At 40.6% G+C, this 19,162-nt stretch overlaps 1 protein-coding gene across 1 annotated transcript; it reads right to left on the minus strand.

Annotated features, from left to right (window-relative positions):
• Positions 1 to 5,907: 5,907 nt before the first annotated feature.
• On the minus strand, positions 5,908 to 18,927 carry LOC105457874 (sodium/potassium/calcium exchanger 4). Its single transcript, XM_011702785.1, has 8 exons — positions 18,665 to 18,927; positions 11,523 to 11,696; positions 9,964 to 10,151; positions 9,021 to 9,258; positions 8,533 to 8,664; positions 7,820 to 8,035; positions 7,324 to 7,425; positions 5,908 to 6,817 (listed from the first exon to the last, which is right to left on the minus strand). Exons 1-8 carry the CDS (start codon positions 18,687 to 18,689, stop codon positions 6,474 to 6,476), a joined length of 1,419 nt encoding a protein of 472 aa, XP_011701087.1. The 5' UTR covers positions 18,690 to 18,927; the 3' UTR covers positions 5,908 to 6,473.
• Between the last annotated feature and the right edge of the window lie 235 nt (positions 18,928 to 19,162).

The raw sequence follows: 19,162 nt of genomic DNA on the forward strand, positions 1-19,162 counted from the left end.
GTCGCCGCCGCCGGTGCCCGTGCTCGTCGTCGTGCCCGCGGACGATGCCGTAGACTCCCGTAACGCGCGCGTATCGCGGCGGGTCACGTAACGCGCGCGGCAACGATAAGAGGCATTATCGGACGGCCGCGGACCGGACGCGGGCATAAGTGCGCGCTTGCAGGGCGATCGTGCGGCGCGGCGCGGCGCGGCAATAACGAGCCTTCATAAAGGAACACACACAAATCTCGAACGGAACATCGGTAAAAATGGGGGGAAAGTGAGTGAGAATAGGAGAAAGAAAGTGAGTAAGAGAGATAGAAAGAGAAAGAGAGAGAGAGAGAGAAAGAATGAGAGAGAGAGAAAGAGACGGCGAGTGTCGTGCTACCCGCACGTAGGCAACACTGCGCGCACACCGCTCGACACCCGCTGCCGATTCCCACCTTTCTCCTCTTTGGTGGCGGAGGAGCGCGAATGCAACCCCCGTGCAACCCTCCCGACCGCCCCTCACCGTCCCCCGCGTCGCGACGGTGTGGCTGCGCGCGCCACCCCTCCTCGCCCTCCACGCTGCATGCGCCGAGCGCGCGCGCGCGCTTGCATCCCCAACTCTCGCGCTAAAAACGTGAAATTTGTCGCGGGAGGCGCACGAGGTGGCACGAGTTACGGCACGGCGCGCCCCGTGCGAATCCACAGCTCCGGCCGGCGCGGTCGTCCGACCTCGCACCCTCGACCACGAGTTACGGCACACGGCCGTGCAACGTAATAATCGTTATCGTATAATGTGGAAAGCCTGCAAGCGGCCAATAGGCCGAAGGCCGCGAGGAGTTTCGTATGCGAATTTTCACGCGCCACGAGTAACCGTATTTTTTACGGATTTTTTCCAATTTAATACTGGAAATTGCTTATTTTAAGTACTAAAAGCATAGGACTTACAGTGCTCTTATATGTATATTACTCGAAATAAGTTATTTATTTGGAATAGTAATCCCTCCCTTATAATAGAATACTGAAAAGTACTTATACTACTTTCCAGTATTCTATTATAAGAAATGGTATCGCGTGCAATACCACACACGTCGAACAATCTAAATTCTGATCTAAATCGAGGGACCTTGAATAAGAATTCGATTTGACGTGAGAACAGGGAGAGATACTCCTCTTTATTCTTCGCGTATGTCGCTTGCGAGATCGGCAAGAAATCGCCGATTCGAGGAGACAATCTCGAAACGCGCGACGATTTCACGTGATTCATCGCCGTCAACGTCGTCGTGGCGAACACACGGCTTGGCATTATTCTATTGAGCATTATTCTCGATTCTGCCTTGCCTTCCGCATCGTCGACGACGCATGCGCGCGTTACATTCCCTTTTGGCAGAGTTATGCAGGAACGACGACCGCGGTGCTCGGTTTTCTGTGGGCGCGCGTCTTCCTTTGTATTGTATTAAGCAAACAATCGTCCCCCGGTGCTTTTGAACGCACAAATCACAACGTAAAACTTTCGAAAAGTATACATATCTCTCATTCTCTCCCTCCACAACAACGAATAAGTCTCGAATATTATCGGCAATATAAACGGAAAGAGATGTAAAGAGATCTAAGAATTTTATTTTATCTTTACCGTACAACGTCACGAAAAAAAAAATCATCGTTAGAAATGAATCTAATATCAATCTAATAAACAACAAACCGACTCGTTATTAAATCACAAAATAACAGGAAATCGTAGGCCACGAAACGAGCAAATTTTTTTTTGTAACGCCCAGTATAAAAAAATTTGCGTTTCTTGGCCTACGATTTCCTGTTTTTTTTATATAATCTAATATAATTTTAATTTCGCGAATTTTACAATTATTTATCGTCTTTTTTCAATCAAAATAAATTAATAACAGAACGCAAGTAAGTGCTTATTTCTCTGGATGCTTTGTGACTGCAACTCATTATTGACAAAAATCGCCTCTCTGAAAGAAATGTGTTCGAAGAGACAAGGAAAACATGTGTTCAACCGTGTTCGGAACGCTATCTCTCCCCTCGTTGCTCCCCGTGTGTGTGCGCGCGCGCACACAGCACATCCGACACAATCGCGCATACACAAGCACGCACACAAACGTACGTATAATCGGCGTAGGAAGAAGGGTTTTGTGAATCAACGGTCTCAACGGCAACGCCGCATTGCAGATCCGCCGCGCCGACACGCAACTGACCCCCTCGTCCTCCCCCAGCCCTCCCCCAACCCTCCTCCTCCACCACCTCCTGCTTCTCCTCCGTCTCCTCCACCGCCGCAGTTTGTACCCTAAATTACACTCCACAGTGAACGCGCGACGTATGCCTATATGCTAACGTACCGCGACGGAGGCAACACCGATTTATACGAAACGCGCGCGTTGTTAGTCGCAAAAGCGATGCCCTCGCAATCGCGAGGCCTTTTCCCTTCCGGACCAGGAAATCAACGTCGAGCGAGTAGTATAGCTTTTCGTCGGTGCTGTGCATTAATACGTCGCGCCGTAAAAATCCGTTCTCTTTTCGACGCGCAACGACGACGATCGCGTGTATACATGCGATCGTTGTTAACTGGCACGTAATGCGTGGATACATATATATATATATAATTTTAAGATAACATATAAGTTCCAACGTTCGGAACGATATATGCGAGAAGCGTAAATGACAGAGAGAAAGAGAAGGGGAGAGAGAGGAGAGAGAGAAAGGGGCAATGCTTTTCAGTACATTTCCAGCAAAGTTACATGTAACCTACTTGTTAGTTGTAATTTCCCACTCAAAAATATAACTATAATATAACATGTATAAAACATGTATTATATTATAGTTATATTGTTAAGTGAGAAATTACAATTATAACAAGTATACGTTACATATGTAACTTGGTTGCTGGATGCTTTCTGTCGTGCCGTTGGACCACGGATGGCGACAGATCGGCGCGTAAAGCCCGCGATCATCACGAGGCGCGTGCGTTGACACTCGTGCGATACCCGGCCCGATATGGAGAAGCATTAACACAAAATCGCACACGTATTATAAGTTACGTACCTGCGATGCGGCAAACGGATCTCCCGCAGACGCGCCGAAGAAAAGTCGGGATTAAGTTATAAGAATTTATGCAGTCGGCTGGTTACCAACGTCGGTCTCGACCGACTCGTATCCTCTCATACATTGCGGGTATCGCGAGATGAGGAGCCAGACGCTAGTAAACTCGGTCGTTGAATCAGTGCCAAGGCCCGAATTTTCAGCGGACCCTCGGCTGTGCATAAGCGGGGAAAAACGTATATGTATATGTCTGCCGTGGAAAGAGAGAGCGCGAGAGAGAGAGAGAGAGAGAGAGAGGGACTTTAAATAAAATTGCGTCCGATATGCGTAGGATGACCGGAGCGTTCCCTATTGAGTCGTCCCACGTTCGATTTTACGCTCCGTCGTGTCCGGCGTGCGATCGAACTCCCAAAGCGGATATGCACGTATATCGGCGAGGAAGATCCGCCGGTGCTGCACACCGGCGGTGACGTACGCGAACATAAATTTCCCCGCGTTATTTATTCTCATAACTAACGTCTTCGTGAATGTCGAGTGATGTCAGTTCCGCGCTCGCCAATGTCTATACGGAGCTTAACTGAAATAGCGGATCGAGATTTATGGACGTTACTCTCCGCGGCGCGGGCGTTTTAGATTTTTGCGAGAACTTCAGCAATCGCTTTCAAAAGTAACTTCCGAAAGTAAAATCCATGCGAAGTCGACATCGAACAGTTATATTTCATTTATCCCGAGTTCTGTATGTATGCACACATACAAATGTCGTCTCTCACGAAATCTCGCATTTATGTACAAAGATAATGTGTATTTATTTTTAGAAGCGTTTCGCGGTAAGCTATCTCATCGCCGCTGTATTGTAAAAAACAATGCTTTGTTTGAAATTATTTAACAAGGGTACTGTTTTTAAATAATTAATAAATCGCAACGCGATATACTGCAGTCGGATCGTGTTTCGTTCGATTTTGTACGTAGACATAAGAATATCGTAGCAAAATCGTGTCATCTTAATTATACAAACGCAAAATATATAATTCCCGACGTGACATGAATAACGGCTTATAAACGCGATCGATTTAGACGTTGTCCGATTTAAAAGTGCTTGTTGATAAAAAAAGTCACGTCACGGAGCGAACGAGAAAGAGCGAAAGAGAGAGAAAAAGAGAAAAAGAGAGAGAGACACATCCAAAAAATTACACGTTTCTTCCGCATTGCTGATTCTCGCGTAAATTCCAGGCGCTTTCTTTCGCAACTTTTGAGACAGTCTGTTAGACCGATATATATACAGGGTTCTTTCGGATTAAATCGCTAAACTTAAAATATAAATGTAGGACTTCAAAATAAACAAAATTTTTCTCTGGAAAGTTTACTTGCAAACGCTTCGTTTAAAAGATATTAACTTCTTAAGTTATGAAAAGTTTCTGTAGAAATGAATAATGTTGAAATAATAATCTAAGTTTACCCTCTTTAATATTTTACAATAATTAAAATATAATTATTAAACGTATCACTCAAAATGATCGTCTCCAGCCCTGAGGAAAGCATTGCCTATTGATGAGAGAACGAATGGCTGGCTGACATTATCTGTAATTTTTTCGCGCTCTTGCATTATCCTCCGTTTTTAACGATTTTTTTAAATGATAATGAAGATCGTTGACGAACGTTCCATATACTTTTTACACAAAATCAATATTTCGGCATTATTCACTTCTTATACAGTTCTGTAACTTAAGAAGTTAATATCTCTTAAAGGAAGCACTTGCGGGCGAACTTCCACAGGAAATTTTTGTTTGTTTTAAGACCCTAAATTCATATTGTAAGTTTGACGGTTTAATCCAGGAGCATCATGTATAATACATTCTTCGAGCAAGATTCACCGCTCATGTATGTATATTCATAGAAACAAGATAGGAGTGTTGATTTATTGATTTGTGTATTATTTTAATAACTTATTACAGTACTTTATTAAATGTTAAGTTACGGTTTTATCTAGACACATTTACAGTCACAGATTTGTGTATCGCAATATGGGAAAGTGTATCGCGCGCTTCTTTTGATGACTTGTTACAACGATTCGTGTCTGTATGCGTGTGCGTGTTTATCCGTATCTGTGTCTATATATGCGTCTCTTGGTGTATCTAACTAAAATGTGTCTGCATCTGTGCGATATATCTGTGTATCTTTTGCTATACAACAATTACGGTTTCGCAGCGTAAAAAGGCGCATGATCGAAAAATCGGGAGAATCTCCGCTGTTTTCGACGGACGTATGTCCGACAATTCTCAGCGGGAGATACGAGAGAGCTAAAAAATGGGAATAAATCTTTCTCATCATCGAGCGACTCTGTGCAGCGCATTATATTTGTGTATTAACAGCAAATGAATTCCTTGGATGGGAGGGCGGAGGCGGGGGGAGAGAGTTCGCCGCGTACTTCCGTTCGGAGCGTGTTGGATGCTTCGGCGGCTAAATCAAGTTGAATCGTTTCACACGCGTAAAAACACACTCTCGCGGTCACACACCCGTTTTTTGCCGAGGTCCGCGAATAAAATGCTTAAACGGAACCGGCAGTCTTTCTCGCGCATTTGTATTACAATTAGACACAGTCGCACGAGCGTGCCCTCCTCTATACGATCCCACCCGAGAGCTATTTGTCGCTCGCCGCGATTGCCGAATTACTCGGTGGTGACGGATTTTGCACGCGTCCTATACGTTCCCTGGGCGAAATCTCGATCGTGTGGCATGAGATCCGTGGCTCGTTACTGTGGCTAATTGTAAGTTGTTGATTCTTCGGCGCACGCAATATGGCCGTAAGCACAGTGATCGTTATTTTAAGAGAGAGAGAGAGAGAGAGATAGAGATACGCGAAAAGAAGAGAAGAGAGGTAAGAGGGTGGGAGCTGGTAATAAAAATAAAAATAAAGAAAAAGTAAGAGAGACTGAAAGAATAAAAGGGTGGTAAAGAGGGAGGGCGCATACGCGCGCGCGTTATGTGCAAACAGATGTGTATAAATGCATGTGTCAGAAAGATGGAGCAAAGAGATGTCATCTACAACAATCGACGATGGGTTTCCAGTACAATGTTTTTCGAGTATTGTCAGGAGAAGAAAAAGCGCGGGGGATAGAGAAAGAGAGAGATAGATAGATAGATAGATAGATAGATAGAGAGAGAGAGAGAGAGAGAGAGAGAGAGAGAGAGAAATTTTTAGTAAGTAAATACAAAATGCATTACATATCGTGGTTCTAAACGTGGGCGATAACATTGTTGATATTAAAACTGTACACACGGTAAGCTGTCCCGTGTAGCTGGAAATAAACACCCCTCGCTCAAGCTCGGGTCTCTCGGTGAGTCCGTGGGAGAGGGGGAGGGGGAGGGAAAGAACGTTTCCGGCTGCGGATTGCGAGCGAGCTGGCCGCGCCCGTACGTCATTACGGGCGGGTCATCGTCCCGGGTCTCCTCGATCATTTCACCGTCCTTTGGCAGGTGGGGAGATTTACCATGAAGAATACGTTGAGCTCGATCAGCGACGCCAGTATGAGGAACACGGCGTACATGCACAGGCAGGCGCGGCCCACTTTCGTGTCGAGCTGAAACTTGTTGGAGGCGAACGCGATGTACAGCAGCATCAGGGTCGACAGCAGTGATATCGCGCTGTACTCCAGCCCGCCGGAATTTATGCTTATGTAATGCCTGCCGGGCTGCGTCGGCGAGAAGGACGACTTGATCAGCCAGGGTAGTCCGAGGCACAGTAATATGTCGAACGTATTCGATCCTATTGAATTGCTGATGCCCATCGAGCCGTGTCCTGAACAGCGTAAACAGAACAGGTAGAAAGTTATATTAGGTATAGCGGGAGGAACAATGGAGGAAGGTGCGAGAGAGCGTGACGAATTGTTTTCCCCGAGTGTTCTCTGCGCTCCGTTCTTTCGCCATTATCCGTCTTTCCCAGATTCTTAAGAAACTTTCGGACCTCGACGCGGTAATGCCTTTGAAATTCTGACCGCCATTCGAAACCTTTTATAGCTCGACCTAAATGACCTTCTCTCAATGTGTCGCCTACAGCGACTTTTGCCCATTTTTATTGTATCATATATCACACTGATCTCGAAATTTTTTGCACTAGTTCTCCGATGTAATCTCGTTACTGCTATTTCTTATTGTCTAAACGAAACACGCGTGCTGAGATCCGAGTATAAGAAAAAAATTGCACACTTAAATTGTTCTATCTATTTATCTCGCAGTAAATATTCATTTATGATTAATTTTTAATGTATGTTGTGTAATTTTTAATATATTTGCTAAACCGTGTACCTTGTTTCGCGACAATTACGCTCGACACGGCTTCGGGTACGCTGGTTCCTGCCGCGAGAAAAGTGATGCCCATTACAGAATCTGGTATCTTTAGCGTGTCTCCTGAAAGAACGAAATACGTTTGTATGAAAATTTTAATCTAAAAATTCTACACAGTAAAATAAAGATACTTTCATTGCAGTCTTCCCTTTTGTCGTTCTTTAATTTTAAACAGTTAGAGAACGGTATGCCAAAGTTTTGGAATGTAACACATTTTTCAATTAGAAAGAGACTTTGATTTAGAATAATAAAATTTATACACATAAAATTTTGTCAGATATTTTTTGAAATGTTTGGATATCCGGTACGTTTGTTTGCAGTTGAGCGTCAAATTAAAATTATCACCCCTTATAATAGAAATTTAATACTGCAAGGTGGCGAGTGATTAATTATTTATTTTGTATTAAGTATAATTTCCGGTATTAAATTGGATTCCTGTAAGGAACCGATCACTCACCGATTATAGTGATCATCCACGCTACCACGTAGCTGAGCGATCCGATCCATATGATGCACATCAAGAACGTGATGGGGAACCAATTCTTGAATCGTGGCTTCTCGCAATCGGGAATTGTGCACATGAATACCAGATGAATGGGCCAAGTCGTGACCCAGGCGGTCTTTCTTAGCCATCCAGCATGCGCTGGCCACACCAAGAGCTTGTACTCGTAATCTGTTATACACCATGTTACGAGAATTTCAAATTCGACAGATATAATTGTCTATTGTTTATGTTTCGTATCAGCACTCCAGATGATAAAATTGTAAATTTATTACATAACATTTGCGTCATTTAAAATGTGTCAATAGCTTGTCAAATTTGAACGTTCAATCTCTGATCTTGATCTAGTTAACTCTCTGGAAAGTCCCATTCACAAGTGCTTAATTGTATTTGACCGATTAAAGTGGCTCTCACGAAATATATTACGCATCGCTTTACCATTGTTCACTTACCACTGTCGTTACGTTCACAGACGCACGATGGTATTGTCAATACAACTGACAATCGTGGAAATCGATTTGATTAGATTAGACTAGGAGAGTAAATATTTGTTTAACGCGGCGAATTCATAGAAAATTCTACGCGCGGCAAATTATATTTTACGTAACGTGAAGCAGTCCGTGTTACAAATGGCGTGTTGAAAAATTTAGAAGGACGAACAAACTTACTAGGATCTGGATTCTCCTCCTGCGTTTTCGTCCCGCCATTTTGTAGCGGCACGTCGATAGTGGCTATCTGTTCCACACGATCACCGGGCGATTGTAATTTGTCCGGTGTTGGTAAGTGAATGTCGCCGGAATCTGAAAGAAACATACATCATTTTACGTTTCATATAAGAAGTCAAGATATCAAAATTGTATTTTTTATTTCTCTAAATTGTAGACATTATTATTAAAATAATTCCAAAAGTATCTAAATTTTTTTAAGTTAAATCCTTGAAACTTATAATCATCAAAACGTGATCAAAAGTAATGGAGATTTTATTTCAAAATGCCACAAAGTTACAAGTGTCTTATCGATATGAAGTCAGTTTATTTTAAATAAGCCGAACAAGCGGATAATTTATTAAAATAAAAAATCCGGAAAACGCAATGAAATTTATTAAAATCAAAATTTCAAAAATCAAAGAAACGAGACTGAAATTACTCGACCTTACCTGTCGTAACTCGCGGGCCGTCTGAAGATATTTGATCCTCGTTCGTGCGGAATCTTGTACACCGCTGGAACGATTTATCCCAGTACATCACGGCGATATAAACAATGTACAAAAGCACCAACGTTAACGCTTCATACCATTCTATCCGCTCGTCGTGTATAATGCATATCAAAATTGCGACCGTGACACCGTAAGCGAGACAATCTCTACTAACAGGCCACCAGTCTAAAGGCACCACCTGTTTACGAAAACAAATAGTTATTATGTATCAAATCACAACATAACTGTTTAATTATAATATTAAGAAATATTACATGTATATATAAATAAAAAAAATCGTACATATATAAAATTTATTTTGTAATAAAATTATTACACAATAAATATATGGAGTGTAAGAAACTTAATAAATAATTTTGCTTTTTGTTTAATGTAAAATTAATTATGTGAAATTTACATTAATATAAAATATATATTTATATAAATGCCGTAAGCCTTCGATAATATCGATTACATATCACGTACCATGATGCTTTTTTGACAGTCGTTTGACGTACATTGATATCAATTTTTAATCAATCCGTTATCAATATCGGCTTGATACGTATTGTATCTATTTGATAAAACATATGCTACCGCTTACTCATAATTATCTGAGTAAAGAAAAAATGCTAAAATACATGAGTAGTAACACCAAGAAACATAGAAAAATGTACCGTTCATCTTTAAATTTAATTGTGGCTTATCAATTGTCTTTAAGTTGAAAAAATTGCACAATATAAGAAAAATATTTGTCATAAAATCTGCTTTAAAAACACGTATATCTATTAAGCTTGTATTAAATTTCGTATTGTAACTTTTTTGAAGCGTAGCTAATTTTCTTTTTCATGCTTTTCGCGTCCATCAGATTTCTCGAAACTATAGGACACTCTTGGCAACCTACCATTCCCGCACCGATGCCGCAGCAGGCTGGGACAGCCAGGATGTTGAATACTGCGGAACCTACTATCGTCCCGACGCCAATGTCACCTTCCGTGATGAATGTTCCGATGGCATTCACGAATAATTCTGGGGCCGACGTCGCCGCCGCCATAAACGTCGCGCCGGCTACGTCTTTTGACATCGAGAGTGCTAAAATGCAACAGTCTTGATTTACCTTTAATTGTCTACATATATATTTCGCGGGATACGAACCACCGAATATTCCTGGGATGAAACGTTCTTTACCTTAAATCGTTACGCAACTAGATCGGAGAAGAAGATAGAGAAAAAAATTCGCGTATCGTCACATGAACTCTTTGAGGCTACAAAAATTCCGGTCGAAAAATTTCATTTTTGCTAAAAGTAACTTCGACGTTAATATAAAGTAAAATTGATTGAAATAATTATTCTAAAACGTAAAAAATGTAAGAAGGCATACTTTTTTCGCGCGTACTACGTTTGGCGAGCAATGTGATTATGTCATCTGATTGTCATCTCGACGGTTTGACATACCCGACATTCCTATTTGTGCAGATTGAACTCAGAACTCGGACAATTACGTTCAGCGTTAGAGTGATAATGAGAATATATACCGCGAATACGAGAACAGACGGATCGTATTTCAAGAAATATCGTGAGGATGAGGGACTGCCGCGATAATCATTGAAGATGTGGCCTGGCGCCCGCAGAGTGACGCAGATATGCTGCAGCATGGTCATCGATTCGACACAGTCGCGTATCGCGTATCTCAAGCGGTCGCGTGAAATTAGCTCGATATTGCTAAGCGTGCCAAAATAATTTGCTTTGATCCGATCTGCACTTTAGCTCGGCTTTCGCGAAGATCGATTGACATCACCTGCGCCAGCTCTGGATAAATAAATGTTCTATCGCGCGCGCGCGCGCGAGCGTGTTCGTCTACGTGTAGTATGTTTATAAGTAAAAGTCTATAATCTCGAGAAGATTACTTTAGACAACTATTGTAATAAGCGGCTCTTATATACGTTATACTTTCGCTCTCTCAGTTCTTAAAATAAAATAGATATTCTAGTTATTTCTAAAGTTAGCAAAGAGTTTGCAAAATTAACAAGATCAAACTCTTGAAAATTTAATCACTAAGATAATTAGTGTCAAAAGATGTAGCGCGCGAAACGCCATTCAATATTAAATTAATGTTAATTAAATCTTAGTGATTAAAGCGAAACGTTAAAGTGAAACTTTGTTAAATTCGGTTAAGATCAAAAAAGAATTTTGTTATTAAAATTTAGTTATTAATGTACCAACATGTTTTCTTAGAAAACTTTTCTTAAACAAATAAAAAGGACGTACTTTTAATATATCTTGTATACGAGTTAAATATGCGATCTGTTTTTAAAATTTCAAATTGCGCATTTCTCATGTCATTTCGTAAATTTCAAAAGTTTGCAGAAGCGAAGCTGAACGATGTTTGAAACTTTCCTTGATACACACGCACACACGCACAAGTAGAAAGTCCTCGAAAGAGGTATATAATGCAACCCTTACCGTGACATATTTTTTCTACAGCAGGTACGAAGAATTTATCGCATACTACTGCTAAAGCGATAAATAAATAAAGCGACACGATGACGTGTACGACAACTGCACCGCCTTGTCTTTGCTCCTCATCAAACAAGTCGTGTGGGAAATCTTCTATAGCCGGTGGCGTACAATTTATACCTAAAAACGTATAAATCACCTTTAAATAAAATGGCACAATACAACACAATCGTGGGCACAAAATCACCAGCGTTCTCGCGGCACATTCATCTTCTCTAAAATTTTCCTCGACAGCTTAAACGAAATAACTTTTCGTTTGAGTGTCGTCCGTTTTGTTTTCTATCGCGGAGACATTTTATTCTCGCAAGTTTGAGTTCCGCAGAGGGGCCATTGGCCTTATGACGGAAGTCATAAAGCCTTGAATTACTTCATCGATATCGCAAGCATTATCATCGGACATAATTGACGGAGATTGAACGCGCTCTATTGTGCCCGTGTTTTTCTTCTCTTTCTTTTTCTGAATAGACGTCCGAATTTTTACCGCATATAAATCAACGTCGCTATATGGGCCGAATTTAAAGAAATCCATTATATTACATTGTAACTATATTACAAGAGATGTTTGAAGAAGAGATGTTTTACGAATGAATACATAGATAACGCTGAGAGAAAAATTATTTCCACACGGAAAGAACGATTTTGCTGGATACAGATCTGAAAATAATTCTTGTTGGACTATCAAAATCATTTTGTTGGAAAGTTAAAAATAAGTATTTTTAACTTTTCAACATAATTATTTTGATATTCTAGCAGTCAGTTTGACTTTCCAACAACATTATTTTGATTGTCCAACAAAAATTATTTTCAGATCTGTATCCAGCAAAATTGTTCTTTCCATGCATGATTTTGTTGCGTCATCTTGTATATAATGTCACTGAAAAAATTTTATTTTATTCTGACAAATTTTATTTTAACGATAGTGAGAGTAAACGATGCTTTTAAAAAAATGGAAAAGTTAAAAAGTCGTTATTAAATATCTTGTAAAAAAGTTATGAATGTTATATATGTCAGCGTCTGAAATTTTATTTATTTGCAGAGCAAAAGATGGCGCAATAAAATCACGCGAATAATTTTGCTCTTCCCATCGTTATTTATATATTCATTCGCAAAACTTTGTAAATACCCCTCATATGTCGCAAAACAACTGTTTTAGTAAAGCCCTGCTTCCCCGACGATAAAGCTTCCGGCGGGAGAAACATTTTATTCCGCGATCTCTCCGTTTACTTTTTCGCGCTCGATCCCTCTCCGCTTCGAGGGCTATGATTTTGGCCGCACCTTGTGCCAATTCGTTGCAACCGCATAATACCCGAATGTACCGGAAGTACCGCACCTAAACAAACTCCGATGAAATGGATTTTTTTTGTCGTTGCATAATGCGAGGTACAAAAACCGCGATGCGTATTAACTAAACTCGGACACCGTCCGAGCATTCGTATTTATAGCATCGTGACGCAGAAACGGTATTTTTCCAAAGCGTTTTCGGTAATTCCGCGAGCGCGATCGCGCGCGCACTTCCGTCTCTCCGCGTTTACGTCACGCGCGCGTTCGCGCGAGATATTAACGTGCCGCGTAAAATCGTCGTCAATTACGTGTTTGCTGCTTTAATGTAAAGCAGAGGCCTTTTCCCCCGACCTCACGCGGACTCCGGCTCCGTATGGGTTAATACGATAAGAGCCGAGGGAAGAGCTTAAAGTTAACCATTATCTTTTTAGAGTCTGCCGGGCAGCTCGTTCTGGCGCTAAGAGGGAACGGCGAGGCGCGCGTGGTGCGACGAGGAGGAGGTGGATCGAGGAGGTGGTTACGAAATCGGGTGTATTAGCACGTACGTTGACTCGCCGAATAGGAACGTTCCCGCTGAAACGCTGAACGCTGACACGAAATGTCACGCATATGCACCGGCCGCCACACGTACGGACGCGGCCTGACGCGCGACGTCGGCTGCGCGACGTACGGTGTGGACGGTCCAAATCGGGATCGTGTGGTGGTAAGATAACGATACGCCAAGTAGGAAACGTCTCGTTACCGTCCGCCATTACTTCAATTTTATGGAACCCGGCGTGTCGTGCCCGAATTATTTGGCGAACGCATCAGGCCGGAGCCTGCCGCTGCGGCACAAAAGTGGGCCTCAAAGCCGGGCATTGCCTGCATGCACCGTGCGAAAAATGTATGCGACTGATCACGTACCTACGTGTACCGAATGTGTACGCGCGAGCGGCCCGCTCGTTAGCGCCAATTTTAGCGAGCGAATTTTCAAAGGCGACTCTTCGCAGAGCATTTATCGAACTGTCGTATATATATATATATATATATATATATATATATATATACATATATATATATATGTATTATAGATACATATCCGATTGCGATTCGCGTTCTCTCCATTTCACGGAGACGCGATCGATCCTATCCTGTCCGCGCTCGTCAGGTTGTCATCCGGATGTCACGTCAATTACGAAAAAAATAAAAAATAAAAAAAATAAAAAAATTGAAAAATTTTTCTATTTTGAAACGTACCTTCAAGTTGTCAGAACGAACTTTTATCCGCGTCAATAATCGACGTTTGGAGATATAACATCCCATCGATATGTAACACGTCGATCTTTGTTTACGACACACAAAATCAACAACTGAAATTCAGAAATAAATTCTAAGATCTCACGTGTTAAAGATTCCGACGAGGTCTCTCTTTGTTTCTGAAAAATTGCCAATTTTGCTGATGCGAACGTAACGCAGCCGCTGTCTCATTGTATTTGCGTGTTCCTGCTTGAACCAGAACCTGCCACTCAACAGTTAATTTAACGAGACAATGATAAACTTCTGCGAGTGCTAAATAAAGCGAGCAATTTGGACACATCGCGAAAAATTCTTTCGCGATGCAAAAATAGGATAGCACGTTATTTATTCAGACGCTACTTGATCGCTCCTTTTGTGTTGAATTATTAATGTTGCCCGTTCATTTCAAGTATTTTATCGGATCACCGGTAATGGGCGTCTGATCAAGATTATCCTTTCAAAGGATTAAATATCGCCGGCATAATGGCGATATAAGTTCGTGTGCTTGGATTACTTAATTGTCCCGTCGCGCGATAATAGAATCAACAACAATAATTTTACTCTCGTGAATATAAATATATATATTCTCTCAAAATATTTTAATCTTTCTCTACTGTCCTCCCTCCCGCCCCTCCTGCCTTTTCCCTCGTCTTCTCTCGAGGAGACGTATGCGTATTGGTGCCTCTTACCGGTATATATCGCTATGTGACTGGATGTGACTTCCTACCGATTAAGCAGCCTAAAGAAGTTAAATTGCTCTCATTCAACTTGGCAGAACAGATGCCATTCATGTCTAATGTACGTCGTATAAACGTAGATATATCACGACGACTCAACGACTCTCCCGGGGCTCCACGGCGATTCGTTCGGTCGGAAGGGCGCGGCGCAAGTTGCCGGCGGATGGTGGCCGATGGACGGACGGATGGATGGATGGATAATCGGTTAACCGCCGAATTGTCGATAATCAGCGCGATATGTCCCCGCAATTATCAGCGTTTCCTTCGCGCCTTCGCGCGCGCGGCGATCCCGCGATTTTTCACTTTAATCGCGTCCCTTTCCGCGAAGCCATCGTAGGCTTCAGCGTCTTTTTACGAGACACAGGAAGCACTATAAATATAATGTCGTAGCGCAGGAGACGTAAACGAACGGCTCACATTGATTATCGTCGCGCGTTTTCGTAATACGTCGCACTTTGCGGTGTGCGAAGACAACGGAGCAGCGCGATTTAAATCGACCGATATCGTAAGGAGACTCATAATGAATGGCAAACGGACAATATTGAGAAAAGAGATAAATATTTTGAATAACTGACTGTACAATAAATAAAATCTATTATTTCTAATGAATATTTTTCACGAAAGCATACTGGAGATAAAAGATAATGAATATTTTTGTAACGGGTTTGAACGATGAAAGATGAATGATGTTCCTTTCCTTCCTTTTAAGATAATTTACATTTTCGGATTCTCTCGAAACAAAAAATCGTCGGCTGTTATTCACTTTTAGTTGACTCGACTTTATCACAGTTGCCTAAATTCTTATACTCGAACCGCTTGTCATTTGTGTTGAAGAGAAGCCTTTGGATTTTTTTGTTAATTTATAAATATTGATCCTCTCATTGTTGTTATTGCAAATTAAGTTAAGCAACGTCAGCGCTAGCCGCCATCGAGTACAGCAATTTCCCTAACTTCTGTGTCACAATGATTGATGATCAATCCATAATTGATTAATCTGTTATTTCCCATTTGCGTTCGTGAAGAAACATCCATTATCTTTCATCTCCAATGTTTTCGTGATAAATATTCATTAGAAATAATAGATTTTATTTATTGTATAAGCAATTATTCAAAATATTTATCTGTTTTCTCAATACTGTCTGTTTATAATAGAAAATAGAACACATAAACACAAGAATGAACTAGTGATAGATTTAACTTATTAATAATTGTAATAACTATTCTTCTCTTCACAAAACAAAAATTTTAAAAAGTATCATTTTCAAAGAATGTGACGACGAGCGGTTTGATTTATATGTAAATTTAATTTTATGGTCAATTGTCATACTGGATAAGTGAATGACAAAGAACGTGTTAGGATGATGGGCGATGGACGAGCGTTTTTATTAATTCTCATTAATTCTACGTCATAAATGATTATGCTTAATGAGTCGTTTTAAGCTCTCTAAAGCTCCCCGTTATTTCTCGGCTCAAACTCTCGCTAGGCTATGACTTTAATTAATTACATTAATTACTTCGCGAATGTTGCTTTTATCAAAGATCAATGTAAGCAGATGCTTCATCTGATGAAGTGCGAAGATAAACTTTTATATTGTTTATATTGTTAATATTAATATGCCATTAATAGGCTTATAACTTCTAGGGAACTTCAGCTTAAAGGATATTTAAGAAATATTTTCAGAAAATTTATAAACTTTTTAAGTAAGTATTCTTCAGACGTTTGACATCTAATTAATTTCAATATCGCTTCTCTCGAAAATAACAAAAAATAAAGATGAAAAAACATTTGCAATAAAGATGATGTTCCTGATAATTCATTAAAAGCTTATCTTCATATTTTACATAATTAGAACATGATTGTCGATATCTTACTGGTAACGAGGATAATCTAACTAATTGTTCGACCAACAAATTAATCGAATTTATTAGGAAATAATTCGACATTATTTTAATGTTTTTAGTGACGTTTTGACGTCAAATGACATTTTTGCCGACATTTTAACGTTAAAATAACGACAAATAATGTTAGCTTGTTTCCCGGAAAACTCGAAGCGCAGTTTTTACTGGTGATATGAATTAATTATTTTAAATTTTGCTAGATTGTTAATATAAATGAAATACAGTTGCGCAGCTCATATATGTAAAAAATAATTTATCTTCCTACATATATCTCACGTTACTTTTAAAAAGTTTCATGTGCAAGGAGAACTCAATGAGAATTAATTAATCATTCCATAGTTTTAAAGTGCTTAACATTTATCCGTGATTTTTAAATTAGATAATAAATCAACTTCCGTATGAATTCATGCGCAGTTTGTGATTTATTTTCGTAAATTTTCGTGAAACAATATAAATGAAAGAATGCCATATAATGCCAGATGATCAAATACACGAGAAGCAATATATGCACAAGCAATATTTCGTCCGTAAATAAAATTTACAGAAATAAAAATACATCCACATACAATAAAATGTACTTGTGCCTACTCACATGAAACACATATTCATTTCATAAATACATCCGATATGAGACTTAAAGATTTCAAATTTACGAGTGAATTAAGTAAGAAGTAAATGAATGAATCCCTTTAATTTACAAACAAACGTGAGACATAAGTATTCAGTAATTATTTATGAAAGTAGAATGTCATAATAATTTTGGAAGAAAGAGGAAAGGGAAGAAAGTAAAAAGCAGAAAAATTTTTGAAGAATATTATATGCGAATTAAAGATAAAATAAAAGCAAAAATAAAAAAATTTGTAGAATGGAAAGAAAAGCCTTCAACTTCAAGTATCGAATCTGCACGAAGAGAACGGTTTTGCTGAAGTATCTATAAAAATTTAGTTAGACACATTTCTGAGAATAATGTTATTAAACTTTCAAATTTATTATGTAGGACGCTCAAACAGCTGATTCCTAGAATATCAAAATTTCTTGCAACATTGCTTATGTTTGAATTTCTTATATAATTATTTTGATGGTTCAACAAAATTATTTTCAGATCTATATCTAGCTAAATTTTTCTAGCTAGATATTTCAACAAAATTATTCTTTCTGTGTACAGAAACCTTTCATGATCGGATGCCAAGACAAAAAGAGAAAAACAAAGCGAGGGAGACAAACAGTTCAATTTGACAGATCTAGAAAGGAAAATAAAGCAGAAAAATGAGAAAGAGAACGACAGAAGGAATGTATATGTATGTCGTGTTCTCATAAGATATTCTATATTGACTTCGTATAATGTCACGAATATCGCGAATGAAATAAGGGGGGAGGAGGGGAAGAATTGCATTTGTACGTATTTTCAACTGAGCACTTTCTTCGCCAAAACGGCCACGGGTTCTCTCGCTCGTCGTTTATCGCGGGACGGACTATCGACACTATTGTCAAACGCGGAGAACGTCCTGGGTCTACGATTTCCGCACATTTTCCCGTTTTTCCACAGTACGACAACTCTCCGCGTTTGCGGTGAAGCGCGCGGGGGGAACACTCGAAAAGAGAAAGAAAACGAAAGTGAAGAAGAAGAAAGACGCGAGCCGAAGGAGCACGCCGAATGCACCCGTGTGTGTTCGCCACCCCGTCACCCCTTTCCCTGCTTTTTCTCTCCAAATTTTTTCCTTTCCTTTTTTTTTGTCGCGTCTCGCCACCGTTTCCACGCCGTTTCTCTGCCCGATTTCCCCCCCGGATGCGCGGGTCGAACACCATCCTGTGTGCATCGTGTGTACGAAACTGTTTCAACACGGTCCCGCGGTTCTCCTCCGGTGCGATATTATCGAAAATAAGATTCGAACACACCTCCTCCTTGGTCAGACGTATCCATGTTGTCAATCCCGTTGTCACACACATACTACATTAACATCTACTCCGAAGTCCGACATCGTTTGTTGGAATCGCCCCTCCCTCGCTGGCTCGTCTCTCTCTCGCGAGTAGCGCCTGTTGCTGGATCGTGCCGCATGTAGGTGATGTGCCTCCAGCCTCCCAGACTCCGTGGAGGAGCTTCCGAAATTTGCGACACGCAAACACGCATCCGCCACTTTCGAGCGATCCGCGACATCGACGCACATCGACCGGGCTGGAAGGAAAAAAATATGTAATACACGCTCGTACTTCTCTCGATATAAATTTATGCAAGCACACTTTGTGCCCGCGTGATGTGCGATCGAGATCGTTTATGCAAATTCGACGAGAGCGACACCGTAGAACGAGAAGCAGTTCAGTAACAATCATTAGCGGACCGGCGTTCTCGTTCTTGGTATTCTCATGTGCATACGTATCTCTTTTGATTGCGAAAAT

Source organism: Wasmannia auropunctata, unplaced genomic scaffold, assembly GCF_000956235.1.
Source record: "Wasmannia auropunctata unplaced genomic scaffold, wasmannia.A_1.0 LD334880.1, whole genome shotgun sequence".
Lineage (NCBI taxonomy): Eukaryota > Metazoa > Arthropoda > Insecta > Hymenoptera > Formicidae > Wasmannia > Wasmannia auropunctata.